Source organism: Chaetodon auriga, chromosome 12, assembly GCF_051107435.1.
Source record: "Chaetodon auriga isolate fChaAug3 chromosome 12, fChaAug3.hap1, whole genome shotgun sequence".
NCBI lineage: Eukaryota > Metazoa > Chordata > Actinopteri > Chaetodontiformes > Chaetodontidae > Chaetodon > Chaetodon auriga.
This window is the reverse complement of record NC_135085.1, coordinates 21,781,117-21,797,859: the sequence shown is the minus strand read 5'-3', so window position 1 is coordinate 21,797,859 and position 16,743 is coordinate 21,781,117. Positions and strand designations below refer to the sequence as shown.

At 43.1% G+C, this 16,743-nt stretch overlaps 2 protein-coding genes across 2 annotated transcripts; one reads left to right on the top strand and one right to left on the bottom strand.

Moving 5' to 3' along the window:
- Positions 1–237: 237 nt before the first annotated feature.
- Positions 238–5,765, bottom strand: pex19 (peroxisomal biogenesis factor 19). The gene is made up of 8 exons (XM_076745745.1): positions 5,668–5,765; positions 4,409–4,509; positions 3,888–4,050; positions 3,711–3,796; positions 3,461–3,634; positions 3,207–3,377; positions 2,623–2,667; positions 238–1,904 (listed from the first exon to the last, which is right to left on the bottom strand). The coding sequence occupies exons 1-8, from the start codon at positions 5,726–5,728 to the stop codon at positions 1,818–1,820; spliced, it is 888 nt and encodes a 295-aa protein (XP_076601860.1). The 5' UTR covers positions 5,729–5,765; the 3' UTR covers positions 238–1,817.
- A 1,872-nt stretch (positions 5,766–7,637) lies between these two features.
- On the top strand, positions 7,638–14,286 carry myadmb (myeloid associated differentiation marker b). Its single transcript, XM_076744292.1, has 2 exons — positions 7,638–7,752; positions 11,525–14,286. The coding sequence occupies exon 2, from the start codon at positions 11,639–11,641 to the stop codon at positions 12,518–12,520; it is 882 nt and encodes a 293-aa protein (XP_076600407.1). The 5' UTR covers positions 7,638–7,752; positions 11,525–11,638; the 3' UTR covers positions 12,521–14,286.
- The last annotated feature ends 2,457 nt before the right edge of the window (positions 14,287–16,743 follow it).

The following is a 16,743-nucleotide window of genomic DNA, read 5'->3' as shown; positions in this document are numbered from 1 at the left end:
GTTGGACAGTTTGATGTGCAGCGAAACATACATTTTTCTAAGCCAATTACAGCTTTTGATTCATCTGCAATGCGACTACTTGCTATAGTTGTCTGATGAACACATAAAACAGATATACTCATGTATATGTTTATCAAAACAGCATCGGAGCTGCATACATGTGCTGACCCTCTATCACTCACTCCTACTAAAATAAAAGCAATGACGACTAATAATCCACAACAACAACAACAAAACTGTATTATATCATCATTTTATTTCATATATTTACAAAACAAAATTGTGTCAAATAACAGGTTGCATTTTTTTTTTTTAACCGTGCTCTGGGCATGTTTTCATCAGCCCTGACAGCTGAATAGATTTTCACCCCCCCCCCCACCACCACCACCACAGGCCTTTATGGACCTGCACAGCAGCCTCCCCTCAGCTGTGTTTCATGTCAATCTGATCTCTTCTCAGTGCACGGCTGACTGAACCCTTTCACAGTACTCCTTTATTATACAGTTATTGATGAGCTGATGGTCGTGTGATTTCTAGACCTCTCTCCACGGTCGCAGCGCTAAAATCTGCCCACTGGCAATAGCAGCCGGTGAAAAGTGGCCGCTGGAGTAAACAAACCCACCTACCGCAGCCAAAATGTGCTAACATCAGGCTGTTGATGGGTTACCCGACAGTGCATCTGCATGAATTACAGACATGTTTCTCTCCTCGGGTGACATGCGATGTTTAGTTCTCTGCCTGTCACCTTTTCTGGAAAGAACATAATGTACTTTCAATGGAGGCTACAGGACATAGGTACATATCATCTCTCATGAAAGTGTTTTTCTTTCCTAGCGGGGACCGCATGCCAAGGAAAGTATCACTCTGCACATTAAAAACACTGGGAATCACAAGGGAAGCACTTTGCACAGTAACTCTACACTATAATCATCACTGTAACCACAGCAAAGGCATCTGGGAATCAACATCTCAATCACTTCAAATCAGCGCCTGGGAATCGGGGACAACACTCGGGAGATTGGTTTCAATTAGTTAAATTAGTTGGCTGAATTACAGTAGGTGCTGGGAACATCTCAATCCTCTTTAGTCTTTTTAATTCTTTAAATTACCAACACTGTCATTAACATTTTTTCCACTTTCCTTACATGTTAATAGGGAAATTAACGCGTTAATTGAACTCCTGTAAAGCCTGAAACAGAGGTGTGTGTTTAGTGAAGTGCCAGAGATTCATCGCTAACCCGGAGTAAACCTGGGGCGGCATCGCAAAGTCACACTAATAAAACTATGATCTTTAGTGCTTAGCTGAATGATAGCAATGTCTTTGCTCTATGCTGACACCTAAAATAATAACTTTTTAACATTAATAACAATAACATTTTCAAAGGCACTGTTTATACCCGTGAAGTGGTTTGATAGATTTTACCATGAGGCTAAACAGCGTTGTAAAAAAACATGGAGAACGGCAGTGGTGTTTTCTTCTCAAAGAATGCTGTTAAAACTAAACCGTGAAGGAGCGATAGGAACCGCTGACAGACTAATGCAGAGATGTTAAAATGTTCTCATTTGTGCGTTCAGTGATTTTAAACACGAGTGTGTGTGTGAGTGGGTGTGTGTGTAGTTCCTGTTGGTTTTTTTCTGCCTCCTCCTGATGTTTCTGCATCCACACACCTCCTACTTGACGGAGAACAGTGTCGACGGTCTGGTCACCCTCCTGCCCGACCTTTGTTTCGCACTCCTTCCCTCCCTGCCTGTTGCTGACACACACTGAGTGACCCCTATGGTTCCAGCGCTTCTGATTGGACCGCGCCGCTACCTGCTCACATGATGGAGCACTGCTCTGCCGGCCCGGTCCCGGGAAGTCCTGGGAGACTGAGGGACTCCATGTCAAAGTTAAAGCCGGGAGGCTGAAGGGGAAGAAGAGACAAAGACATGTCATATCATGTCTAAGCTAGAGCTGGACGACCAGTGCTGACCAGTAACACAGTACTGTAATCACATTACATTTGAGTGGAACGCAGTAATTAAGTCATTCATTTGCTTGATTAGCTGAGAACAGAATTTCATGAAGGGTTTTTTTTTCCAGAAAACGTACTTCGTTCAAACAACGACCTCAGTAAAAAAGATATCATTGATTTTACACATTTCCCACAATGTCACCAAAAAAGTTACGAGTTTCTTAAACACAGACGTTATGGTAAGGCTGCTGCTGAGTGTATGTACGATAGGTAGCATAAGTGGTTTCAGTGTTTGATTAGTAAAGGGGAAAAAAGGTTGAGAGAAATAAGTAGTCTGGATTTCTGGAGTGTAATTTGCCGACTCAGCATTTTGTAAAACAGCCGGGTACTTGACAAATATAACTTGGTGTACTTTGTATGTCGTGCAGCCTGTGTATTGTCACTATGGCTATGCCAAGAAGTGTCTGTCATTCCAAATTAAATTGGAAAACATCTTTAAAAAAAAAACATACATCATGACTAACAAATACACTCTAAAGCCCTCAGATGTCGAGATATTTTCCTTTACTGAAGACAGCAGTGAAACACATCGAGTGTGGCCCACTGAGGTCATACATACGCTGCACACACGCTGTTCGCTGTTGCCTGAGAGCAGTGGAAAACTTACCGAATCACCTGCAAGCTCTTTGGGTGGTTGGCCAAGGTCTTGCAGCTGTAAGTAAAATCATTAAAATCTGTGATGAGCTTTATATTCTTAACAAGCCAAAGTTTATTCTGGAGCTACACTGAACGTCATTTTTACATTCAAGTCAACACGAAGGAAAATAATTTCAGGTAAATATACGGTACATGTACGTATTCAGAGCTCTGATACAGCCACCTCTCTCTGTCTGTAGTCACCACTCGGTAGTCTCACTTAATGTTCCGCCCATAGTGCTACTTCACACTGAAGTAAAAAGTTTGTCACAGTTTGTAAGTGATGCCGTCCACTGCCTGTGATACTGGACGGGGGTTCCTCTTGTAGTTATAGCTATTTAACATATGATGTCTGCATCATGGAAGCACTAATGTCAGAACTCTATTAGCCACAGTAATGGCTGACTGTTGATTCACAGTGCAAATATTCAACAAGCACAAGACAAAAGATTTTATAACAAACCTACAAACAGATTGATTCGAAAGTCTTTTTTTTCTCAATTTTCATTGAGAAACTATTCCACGATCAAGAAGTCAAATGTAGGGTGTGTCTACCTTCTGCATCAGGTCCATGATGCTCTCGAACATGCCTTCTTTATCCTCTGCCCCCTGGTCCTCCCTCTCAAAGTGCCTACAGATCTCTCCCATGATATTGGCCTGCTGTGTATAGCGCTGGTAGTCCTCTGAGCTAAGGCTTGTCTTGTTGGCATCCAGCCATTCGGGGTACTGTGAGGGTGAATGACACTCATGAGTGACACCTGGTAGAGCAACTAGAGACGACAGTGAGTGCTTGTAAAACAGATGCAAACCTTAGCAGTGATCTCTTTGAGGGATGGATAAAGCACTTCCTTAGAGAGAAGGTTCTGCATGATGGACTGCATGATGGGCAGGATGTTTGCGTCATCACTACCTCCCTCACTACCCTCATCCAATCCCAGGCCCTCTAGAGCCTTGACAAGGTCGTCTCCAGCCAGTCCTGTGGACTGTAAGGGGACAGTACAGAGTCTGTAAACTGGTCTGTTTGCATCACAACAAGTGACAGAGCCTGATTTTACCCACCTGCAGGTTGTCTGCATTTTTGGCCAGGCCACGGAGGGTTTCTTTAAGACAGGAAGTGAACTCTTGTTGGGAGGCGGTGTCAGTGCCTACACAGAACACACAGATAACATGAAAGCTACAGGAGAAGTAGGCAGAGGAACATATCAAGGCACAAATATAGCGAATCGTGGAGCTTACCAACTTTGCCTGCAGCCTCTGACAGTTTATGGAAGTGCTGCAGCAATTCTGGCTCCTCCTGGGCCAGCTCAGTCATGGCCTTCTCCCACTCCTCCTTGGCTTGGGCAGCCATGTCCCCCTCGAAGAGAGTCTCAAAGAGTTTGCAGTCTTCAAGCAGGGGGGGCTACAGAGGTAAAAGGAAAACATGTAAAGTGCCTTCTAGACACCTCAGGGAAAAACCATGAGCGAGCGCTGAACTGTATCAAGCATGCTTTTATTGGCTGAACTTCAAAATCTGTTTTTATCTTTTCCTTCCTAATTAACCTCTTTGCCATCACACCTTGAAATTTATTGACTGTAATGATTCGTCTCTGCTGGACAATTCTTAATAAAATCATTTTTCACCAGATGACAGGTGCAATTTTTAGAATGTACAGTTGAAGAAAAGTGGATGCTGTGATGATATCGTCTGTGCACCTGTGACAAAATAAGATGTGACCGCTGAAACGTCACCACCGCGACACGAGCAATAACAAACAGACCTTCTCTGCACCACTGTTGGCTGAGGCTGAGGAGGAGGAGGAGGCTGCTGCAGGTTCAGGGGCTGGAGGAGCCGATGTCTTATCAAAGTCATCCAACGCAGCTGAAAGAAAGGAATAACATGAGAAACATTCCAGTGGACCCTCAAAGAGTTTTAAAGGAGGAATTAAACAAGATAAATGTTCCAATGTGGCCATTTACTATGTATTCATACATCATAAAACGTATATCAAATGTCAACAAACAGCTTGTGCAGCATTGTCCAAAGTGTCCGAAAGTTCAACAATAACTCTATTATACATTGCGTTTTCCTCACTGGTAATAGTGACTTCTTTGGGGCAATCCAATGGATGTTTTAAACTGTTTTAGAGCTGAGAAAAAGAGCATTATAACGAGGTGTTGATTTAACGTTATTGTCATTTTGGAGGCCGTAGTGAGAACTGTACTGTGCTATACTGAAATATAGTTTAACCTCATTGATATAGATAAATTGGTCCTCTCATTAGAAACAATATAACTAAACAGCACCACAACCAACAGTCTGTAAAATAAAACAAAGTTGAATCAACACATTTCCACAACGTTTCAGCAAAAACTCAACATTATAATCTTATTGAAAGTCGGATTTGTTGCAGAGTTGATTTATTAGACTGGTTTGGATTTAGCTAGGTGAAGCTGGTAAAACAACTGAACATGACGCAGATCTAGAAGATACGACCTTTACAGTAAGTAAAGCACAGTGCAGGTCTAGTACGAGCAAACACTATGAGCCAAACAGAGTCTCCACACCTGTGACGTTACACGTGTATAAGGCTGCCGGCAGAGACAATAACTGACAGTTCAGCCGCCATGTTCCATCATCAGGTTTTCATTTAATCTGACGGCAACTGTCTTTCATTAGACAATTCAAGGGCAAAGCCGCAATGTGTGAAAACAGCTCGGTGGGTCTAAGTTAGCTAACATTAGCAACACGAGTTAGTTTAATCGCATACGTGTAATCACATCGCGGCGGCTAACTTAGCTTCATGCACTGACAACACGCATTTGATAGTTTTGGCGAATGATAAGATCGTCTGGTCTGACTTTCAGCGACAACTCAAGGTACTTTGTCGATATTTTGGACCCAAGCCGGAGGTCCCACTGAGCACGTATGCTAGCTGACCCTTACACAGAGAGAAAGAGAGGAGGGGGTCCCGTTTCAAACAGCAGAACAAACTGCGTAAAAAGAGAGTCGTTGTTAAGATTTAATGTCGACACTTACAGTCCAATATTTCCTCCAATTCTGCATCCGGTCCGGACGGCTCTCCTGATCCCGACGCCATAATGCTGCCTTCTCCAAACACCCACCGAGCAGGTCTCCGAAAACTGACGTTAGTGTTGTGAAAACGTCGCGGGAGCTATGACGTCATGCGTACGGCCTCAGAGGTGTGGCGCCATCTGGTGGCGGTAGTGAAAACCACAGAAGAAGAAATCGACAGGAACCAAACACAAACACTGACAGCTGCGAATCTCTGAGAGTTTGATTCAAGGTTGACCACTGCTGTTTGAGACCACTCACTTTTACTTTTAACTTTTATCTATTTGCTACTTACATACTTCATCAAGATTTTTCATACAAAACACACATCTATATGATATAAATATGATAGTACAAGTACATTTTCCTGATAGTACTCACTCTAACCAATGCTGGAGTTCTATTTTTAATATCAGTGTGGTATTGCACTATTTTTTTTAAGTAAATAACCTGAATGTTTCCTCATTCATTTCTAGATTCAAGAACACTTGAGATGACCTGTAGTTTTTACTGGGTCTTGTTATTGTCTAAAATACCAAGAGAGGAATGAACATTTACTCAGCTAATGTACTTAAGTACAATTCTGTGATACTTTTACTTTACTTGAGTATTTCCATTTTATTTTATTTACTTTTACTTCACTACATTCCAGAGGGAACAATTGTAGCCTACTTTTTACACCATTACATTTATTTGACAACTGCAGCTACTACTAACTTTACAGATTCAGATTAATAATACAAAACAGATTCAAATAGTATCATTATAGATTACTGAAGGGCAGTACAAGTAATCAATTGAAATTAGTCCCACATTTTCAGCTGCAGTATTTAACTGATATTACACATAATGCGTCAGTTTTTATAACATAATAAACTCTATTTGGAAACAGACCATTCTATATAATGAGCACTTTTACTTTTTAACACTAAGTTTTTTTCAGGAATAAATCTTAGTCATGCTATATAGACTAAAATGCATTCTACACACACACACACACACACACACACACACACACACACACACACACACACACACACACACACAGTCTCAGTCACACAGTCCTCCTATAGATTCAGCAGTGGAATGAATGAGCAGTTTCAGCAAATTAAAGCAATCTTGTGACAATGTGCATGTGATGGCAGCTTTCCTTCGTTTCTGTCTCTCTCTCCCCTTTAAACAGGAAACACGTCAGTAACGTATCCTAGTCAACAAAAAACGGTTGTCAGGGGTTACCGCTGCTGTTGCCCAGCGACGCATACAAATAGACCAATAGTTGATGAGTAAGAGTTCAGCAATGACAAATATTTAACGTCATCCCCTCGTGTCGATAGTAACGCTGATGGAGAGGCGTTAAAATAAAGATGACGACGTTTACATGAGTAATACTTGATGGGGGGTTTCCAGAAGCGAACCCGTCCACTCTGTTAAAACATTTCAGTGTTTTTTCAGCATTTATTAGCAGAATATTTAAAAAATAATCTCTCTTCCAGCTTATGTTATTTAGGTTTATCTCAGATTTCCATGAGGCAAACAGACACAGTTTAGCGGATTCATTCAGCTCTAGTGAATCCATGAATTGCTGAATTGAATAAGTGATAGATAATCGTTTTGGGTTCTGATATCCAATAACAGGAGTCAATATGAACTGATCTTTAGTAGTTTGAGACAGAAAACAACCATCTGCACATGCGTGAGAGATATGTTCATAAAAACATCAGTTTAGCTGTAGATTTATTGCGTTTCCCTGCTTTTCAGCCAATGAACATGTGGAAGAAATGTTATTTTAAAGGACGATGAACTTCTGCACTACATTGGGTGTGTTAGGCAGCAGAGTCCTGGGCTGGAGGAGGAGGAGGAGGAGGAGGAGAGTTCAGACAGATGTGAATAACGGTGCAGACATTTGATGCCTAATTTGGCTTGCTGGGCGGGGAGCTGCTCCTCTGAGCTGCTTAGTCAAGTCTGGGAGCTGAGGAGTCGCAATCCACGATTCTGCACCGCTGGACGTCCCGGAGAACAGAGACCATCCGCAGCCAAGTGTCCGAAAAGGTAACCAACATTCACACAAAGCTGACTTGTGGTGAAGAGAAGTGTTGAGCTAAGGAGGAAAATACTTCGTTCAGCTGCAACTTGTTGCATCTTGCATACCTGCGAGGAAGAATGTGACATATGTGCAACCAGAGAGCTTTTCTTTTTCGCACGTTAAAGGACATTTTCGTAGTTTTTAGCAAGAAATTGGGCTTTTATTTTGAGATCACGGAGTTCACATTTGAAATGAGTTTGTAATATGTATATATACACGTATATGGGAAAAAAAAAGTTGAGAGTAGGAGGAAAACCTCCAAAGGATTAAATGTATTTCTTAACTGCTCCCTGGTGAGCTCTGTCAGGATTTTCTACTGCAGTTTTTTGTGGTGAGTGATTTTCAGGCATTCAGCAAAGAAAAATGCAGTTTTTCTTCACATATTTCTGTGTTTTGGGTCAGTTTTGTGTCAGTAGGCTGCAGTGTTGAGTGTGTGGTGTGAGCAGGGTGCGGCAGGCGGCACACCCACCTTCACCGTCAATGAATGAAGCTCTGCAGGAGCCTGACACACAGCTGTCACACTGACACACACTGTTTTACAGGGAAATGTACTCTCTGTCTGTAAACATGCCTGAATTGCTTCGAGGACGCATATTTAGATTCTCATCAACAACTTCTTCATTGTTCTGCATTTAAATGCAGAGAAGTAGTGGGTGTGGCGGGTCAGTCTGCCTGGAAAAAAGGTGGTGACCCTTGAAAAATAATCAGTGTGTGTTTCATAAGAGAGATTTAATATCTTATGACACTCAGCATGTGGAGGAAAATGCTGAATATCTGGGATGTTTTTCTGCTTGAAAACACACAGACACACACTAATATACTAACACTGAGCTATCTCACACACGCACACGGGGATGGTTTGCCAACAGAGCTCGTCTTGTGCTTTGACCCACGGATCCCCTGTAAGTGGATTATGAGTGAAATCGAGTTAGTGATGTTGTGTCATGACAACCAAACAAGCAGCGCACATGACCTCTCCTCCTGAGACAAACACTTGTTTCCTGACCATCTCAGCCCTGTGTGTGTGTAGAAGTGTATTACTCAAGCTGCGGGGAGATAAATCTGTCCACACAGTCACACCCCAGGGACTCGCCTCCCTTATGGGAGCAAAATACAAGTCCTCATAATTTAAATCATAGCATTTTAGGGTGAGGACTCGGGCTAAGGTTAGGGTTAGGGTTGGGCACTAGTGGCTATGGTAAGTCTCCAGGAAATGAATGCAAGTCTATGTAATGTCCCAGAAAGTGATGGAAACGTGACTGTCTATGCAGGGCAAACTCTCCTGCTATTAGTATGAAAAGTGACTGTGCAGATGATGGTGTCACATCCTGCTTGCATGAACCTATTTTCAGCGCCTCTCCAGTTGGGGAAGTGCTCCCTGCCTGTGCGATCGTGTCGTGTTTTCCATGCTGCACTGTGAAAAGACACTTTTCCACACTGGGCTCTTGCTTCTCCTCTCTTTTTCTGCTTCATTCCTCTGCCATTTTCCTCTCCCATTTCTTTCCTGACTCGATTCCATAAGGGGCAAAGTAATGGCGGCAGGAGTGGCGGGATTGATTTTTCCATTACGACCCTCCATATACGTTTATTTTGAGTGGTTTACATGAAGCATAATTGGTACCCTGACTTTAAAACTGGAGTGGGAGCTTTGAGCTGGGGAGGGAGAAAGAGGACAACTGATGGAAAAGAGAGGGAGTAGCCGCCAAATGAGACTATGAGGAGGGAAGGAAGGAAAGAAAAAGAGTGGAGAGGAAAGAACTTGGCAAATATGACAAAGTTACCAGTTGTTCAGCAGCGGCCAGACTGCAGCACATCTGGAACGCATCAGCAAGTTGGAAAATCTTACAAGAAATAAGGGAGAAGGGGGGAGAGAAAGGAGGAAAGAGAGGGGCCCAGTGGTGACTCACTCCTCTGCTATTCCACTCCATCACTGTGTTTAATCTATGTGTCCTTCTGCGGCTGAGGCACAGGGCTTCCCCCGTGTTCCTCCCTCGTTTTACTCCCCTCCCTCCCCTCCACTCCCTCTTGGCTTCAAGTGAGCCGTCCTGCGGGAGTTTTAGGGGTCTCTTTTTCCATTTCTGCCTCTTCTTTCTATTCATACCTCGCCACCAGTTCAGCTTTTCGCCTCCCCAGCCTTGACTGTTTTATAGGTGTTTAATGGGACCAATGTAAACAGGCCTCCCTGTCCTTGTTTAGAATTGTCTTTCTGTGTAAACTGGGACCAGAGAGCCAAGTAGGTGATGGGTGTCAGGAGTGACAGGAGGGAGGACAGCCAGTGTGGTCAGAGGGCCTCTGCTCTGTGAAAATGTCCACCTTGTCTTCTTATATGTCTATTTGTTGCTTAATATCTTGTTTTTATGAATGCAGATCAGCTGGTTTCAAGACTTTTTGTGCAGCCAGTTGCGAAAAATGTCACTCACATCCAGAAATATTTTCCAGAAATAAAACACCAGTTTTCATAAGTCTCAGCAAGAGCGTCTTCATACAGACTCCATTATGTAGCAATGTTCAATAGCAATTTATCCCAGAGGAGGAAGACGATGACTGCAGTCTCATTAGATCACAGTAGAATGCAGCTGCACGGGTTGCGGTTTAAGTCGTTTGTCTTAACTGGAAAACCCCTTTGCTGCCTTGCAATGAGTACAGCCGAATTCAACCATTTCACACCTGATCTCATGTCTCTGGGCCGAGCTGAAAACATGACCTCACCCGTTACTTTCAGAATGGGCCTTATGAAGCCTGGAGTTGAGGTTGACACCTTTTTGTCAGATATCAGAGCCACAAAATTCAAATCTGAGGCCGAAGGTGCAGTAAAGCGAGCAACCAACAAGCATGGAGGTTATAGCCTGTCCGGATTGGTATCATGCCAAAACCAGAGCTGAAGAGATGTCAAATAATCAATTAGCTGATCATAAACAATTCTGATAATACAGCCGAAAAAGTGATGAAGCAAAAATGGTTTCAGCTTTGCAAATGCAAGTTTTTTTTATGTCACATTCGGCTTTTGGGATTTCTGATGGCACAACTTCAGTCAATCAGATCAAGGAATTATGTGACATAATAAATCAAACTCTTGCTGAAGCCAGTCTGGAGGAGAGTAATGAATTCCCATCAGAACATTAGAATGTATGTCCATCCCTCCTGATAAGAACCTGATTGAGAAAACAGGTTTTCGGGGCTTTGAGATGCAGTTTCCTTTGACGAAGTTTGGAACTTAAGACCCAGCAGCACTAAATTTAAAGCCTCGGTGAGAGTTGAGATATGGTTGTAGCGTAGACGGGGTCGCTGGGAGTGGGAGTGAAGAGCGCCATGTTTAGAGCATGATGACAGACACACTGTAGGGTCGCTGGAGGTTGAGGCGCCACGCCCGTCACCGAGGACATGAGTGTGGAGGAATGTCAGAGGGAAACAGTCTGCGCTCAGTGCTGGAATGCTGTTGAGAAGCAGTTTGATATGAGACTAAATAACCAGAGAAAAAGAAAGCGAGTGTTTACCCCATGGTTTGACCAGATGTAAATGTGATGTGGCCACAGTGCAGCCATTATTTGTGGTTTGAAATTGTGTTTTCATGCTTTCAGTTGTTGTTTCACCCATTCATAAAAATACAATAACAGCATTGTGTGCTTCAGAAAATGGAGTGTAGGAGTACATAGCCTGTTGCAAGCTGTTGCCCTCGTGTGGTCATATCTTATGAAAATCTCGCTTACTAATTCTTTTCAATATCTGTTCGTTTTGCAGTTTCTTCTCTGAGTGGCTGAGCAGAAAATTTGAGGAAGCGATTCCTGAAAGGAAGGAGCTCGTATCTCACAGGAACCTTTTCAGCTTCTCTCATCACCTTCTACATCTCACATCATGGCTATAGTCCTCCACTCCAACCCCCTCCTATGGACACGGTTGGCAGCCATGGTCTTCTCCTGCGTGGCCTTCTCTGTGGCCGTGCATGGTGGCAGGCTCTTCCACGGCACCGGAGACTGGTGCATCTTCTGCTGGGCCTTCAGTTTCGCTGGGACTCTTCTCGTCATCCTGGTGGAGGTGTTCGGCCTTCAGACCAGAGCCCCTGTTTCCTGGAAGAACTTCCCCATCACCTTCGCCTGCTACGCTGCCCTGCTCTGCCTCTCCGCCTCCATCATCTTCCCGCTCTACTTCCTCAAGGGCTCCACAGGCCCGAGTGAAATCCGCGACTACCGCATCGTGTCCACCGTCTTCTCCTGCCTGGCCACCATCGCCTACATGACCGAGGTGAGCATCAGCAAGGCGCGTCCAGGTGAGGTGGCCGGCTACATGGCCACAGCCCCTGGCCTGCTGAAAGTCTGCGAGACCTTTGTGGCCTGCATCATCTTCGTCTTCGTCAGCGACCCTGTGGTGTACGATCGTCACGATGCTCTTAAGTACTGCATGTCCGTCTACTGCATCTGCTTCATCCTGTCGGCGGCCATCATCCTGCTCTGTATTGGCGAGTGCACCGGCTGTCTCCCCTTCCCGTTCGCCCGCTTCCTGTCTGCCTATGCCCTGCTGGCCATGGTCCTCTATCTGTCAGCAACCATTATCTGGCCCATCTTCAACTTTGACCCAAAGCACGGCGGAACGAAACAAAGGCCCTACAATTGCAGCAGCGCACTGGGGCTTTGTGTGTGGGATAAGCTCATGGCGGTGGCTGTGCTCACTGCTGTCAACTTCATCCTCTACCTGGCCGACCTGATCTACTCCACCCGTCTGGTGTTTGTCAGTGCTTGAGGGAAGAGAAAGGATGTCAGGCCTGCAGTATGCTCCAAATGAAATTGAATTTGGCATGTTCTCAAAGGCTGTCGAGCTGCTGTCAAAAACAGTGCTGCGAGCAAACAAGACTCTGGTCTGTTTCTTTAATGGCATCCACACCAGCTGGAGGAGCCTGTGGGTCATGCTGGGAACAGACTGAGTTATACCAGAACTGGTGTAGTTTATTGATGTATTTTAATCTAGTGTGACTCCATTTGTTGTTTGATTTGGAATTTGCTCTGAAAATTAAAGAAATTGATTTCACTGTAGTTCTGGTAGTACAAAATAGTAGAATAGGTGGAAGTGGCCCAAAGTACTTGTGTAATGCTTGACCCAGTATGTGCTGGAGATAATAATGTATGTATAATGTATTGGGGGAATTGAATGTTGCCTTTTAAAGAAATTGGCAAGTTTAGCTGGCTAACCTGGTTAATCCAACTGAAAATTTTGTGTTTTTTGGCCCCAAACTCACAGTTTTGCCTGTGCAAACCTGCCAAATTTGATTCTGTGTAAAGTATACTGCCAGCTTGAGGACTGTAGAGTTGAGTGAGACTAGAATCAGAGGTTGAGGTCAGTGGCTATGTTTACACGTACAACAATATTTCCTTAAATTACTGGGGCTTTCTGTTCATGTGTTGGAGCAAGTTAATGTCAAAACTTGCGTCCCGTGTCCTGGAAAGACTCTATCTTGATTATAAGAGACCTGAATGTGATTGCTGGAACACGCTGACATTACCCGAGTCATTTAAAAATCTTTTTTTTTTATCAGTTTTAATGGCAGAAAACAGGATTATTTCATGCATGTAGACACGAGTAAGCTATTAAAAGAATCTCCTGGACAAGACTCTAACAAGGATAGAAGCTAACACCCAAAATACTATGTGCATGTAAACATAGTCTGCAATGACAAATGAAGATAAGACAAAGAAAATGGCGGCTTATTGTTGTGTTTTCATCAGATTTTATTATATATATAATGCATATGTCATTGCTCTGCCTTGTTTTCAATTTGACATCAGGTTTAAAAAGACTGTGGAGCAGTATTTCTAATTTTAACTGCTAAAGGACAAAATGTAGAACAATAATGAATATTAGCTAAGGAGCCAAGGTTAAGTTAACTGTTGGAACAGATATTTGAATACCATACAATTGGATATCCAAGACTTTAAAGACAGTTAATTCAGCAGTATGCAGAGCAGCTGATCAGGTCATATCATTCATCATTTGCCATTTTTTTTACGGCGCCACTGTTTTAAGACTTGAAGTAGCTTCCATGATGTTAAGATGAATGCTAGGCTAGCTTTTTGCTCCTGTTATGATATATGTGTATCTGTATCTGCGAGCTACAATCAATGGCAAGAATATATATGTGGCAAGAACATGTGCAAGATTGTGGATTTCAAAAACGAGAAAAGTATGTTAAAAGTGCACTTAATATTAGTATTTTCAATGTGTGTTTAAGTTTCTGGTGTCTCCAAATAGTAATGCATCTATTAACACCAAACTCACACCACTAAATTCCTAGAATTTGTCAATTGGGTCTATTGGTTTTGTACTGCTGTAGAAGAAATTCTCTCTCTCCAGATGTTGTTAGTGTTATATTCTTCAACTTTTTTATATTCCACTGTTCATGTTTCGAGTGTGCATACCACATCAGTGTTGTAGGAAACGTAATCCAGTGTTTCAATAAAACCACATGGTAAACAGATGTGTGTGTGGTTGTATTATGGTTGGTTTGATTAAAGGTGCCATATAACCCACTTTCATTCTTTCTCTCTTTTTTTTCTTTTTTGACATGCTGGTGGAGTAGCTCTATAGCAATATCAGTCGGTCAGTTGGTCCACCACTTTGGTCCAGATTGAAATATCTCAATGGCTATTTATACAGCTGTCATATCTGCTTGGCACTAATGAGCGTAAGAGACTGTCAAAAGTGATTCCACAACTGTCTTTAATTATGGCAAATGTATGTCAAAACATTCACAAGCGAGACAAATGAATTCACTCCAAGAAAAAAAGAGCAATGCTGAGTGAACCGAAAGGAAAATGAATAAGCATCTACTCTATGTACACTTCACACTTCCCTGTTTACTTTATCTCTCACCACATTTTCTCCTTTCCCCACCTCCTCCCTACACCACCACCAGATTCCCAACCAGGCTTTACTCTCTGCTTACCCCAGTATGACCAACAGGGGCTTGAACATATCTCAGGGCCCCAGGGTCTTGACTGTCAGGAGCACTGACTGCTGGGGACCACTGCGCCTGAGGGACGGAGTGGAACACAGTAAACATTTCAGTCGTCTATGACCAGGAAAGGAGACGGCAGAGACGCCCAGTTCTGACACAATGACATGTCATGAAGTTTGTTTTGTTTAAGGAAGGGTTGTACCCTGTGGGAAAATGGCTGCTGCAATTGCAAACCCAGCCACCGGCAAGTTAAGAGTTAGTCTACCTGCACCATAAGGTAGGATCATAATGACATTTGCAGTTATTGCAAATGTTATAACACTAACCCTTGTCAAGTTTAAAAGCACTGGAGAACATTGTATATTAAATTTGTCAAATTTCTGTGTGATATTCTTTGTTCTGACAAATAATACAATATAGAGTTTTATGCTATAGCCTCTGAGCTTTTATCTTAATTGCCTTGTTTTTCGTCTCATCCCATGTAAAAAATGGTTTTCCTATCTCTTTGGCTTCTTGAATGTTAGTTTTGGCAACAGCTTTTGTCAGTCTCACACCATCTCCCATAAGCTTTGCTGCTGTTGTGTACAGTGAAAAGTCCTGCAGGGGGTGGCCTTCCAACTCCCCTTAGGTGACTAAATCAATTCTTGGCCCTCCCACACTGACCCTAAAAAGAACAAAGGGTGCAAGTCATCAGCACTACAATAGCTTGATACAATCTCAAATGAAAGAGGCCACAGAAAGAACTGTGTCTCAAACGCAGCATCGCGTTTCCACTCTTTAAACAGATGTGTTGTTCTCAACGCAGCCAAGAGTGAAGTGTGTAACAACAAGTTGACTTACAGCACAATACAAAACTGAAAACATGCGGCTAATTAAAATAGACACACTGATACGCCGAGTGGTCGGAAAGACCCGACATTCCTTCCGTGCAGTTACAGCGTGTAGCTCTCTGCTTGGCTTTAGTCCGGATTCTAACCTCCTCTCTTTCCAAACCATGACTCTCAGGGGCAAACAGCTGTCCAAGCTGTGTGTGAGTAGCAAGCAAAGCCATTTTGCTGGGCTATTGCCTAATATGATCATTTCATTTCAACACATTTGTGTCCTCTGACTCTACGCTGACCTTTGACTGTGTTGTAATTTGTCACTTCCACTGCAGCATCTCCTGTTAGCCACGGGTTCGAAGGGGAACTTGAACAGTTTAACATATAAAGGTCTGTGTATTTGTCATGGGGGGTACTACTCATTCTGTGAAGCAACATGTTGTGGTTTTATAGGGGGTCGTGCACGGGGCTATTTCTTGGCCACCTGCTGTGACTTCCTCTCTGCTGGTTGCCTGGCAACTTCAGTGCAACGTAGGAAGGAAGTTACTGCTCCTTGCCAAGAAATAGTCTTGCACATAATCCCCTATAAACCCCAACTTTTTTGTTTTTATACTTAATTGTACAGCTGAAACACCTGTTAATTAGTGAGCTCTGGAGGTGCTGGTAGGCAGATTATATTACCTTTAGATAGAGGCAGGCTAGGTTTTGGTTTCCAGTCTTTATGCTAAGATAAGCTAAGTGCCTGCTGGCTTCAAAATTACCCTACAGACATGAGAGTGGTACCAATTTTCTGATCTAACTCCTGCAAGTCTGAAGTTGAGCACTAAATCACTGGAATACCCCTCCCCCTCCTTCATTCATTCAGTCAGTCTGCAAATGCTTGTTTCTCCCCAGGTCCTGAAAGCTTGCAGTGAATTACTCTAATGCAATTTTGTGTTGGCCATGACTACTTCAGCTGTCCATACAGATAGATAGTACAGCTAGATACAGTGAATGGAATTGGGACTGTTTCTGATGCTCACAGCCCAGTATTTTTCCATTGGAAATAAATTCCACTGAAGATAGTCCATATGAAAATGATTTAAAGCAAGCTTTAATGTCCTGGATTACTCTGAGTAGTCCTAACAAACCTGGACCTGCACACACTCTTGTATTTTAGCCAGGCAGCACAGCTTCATAGCCCTGTTGTCCAT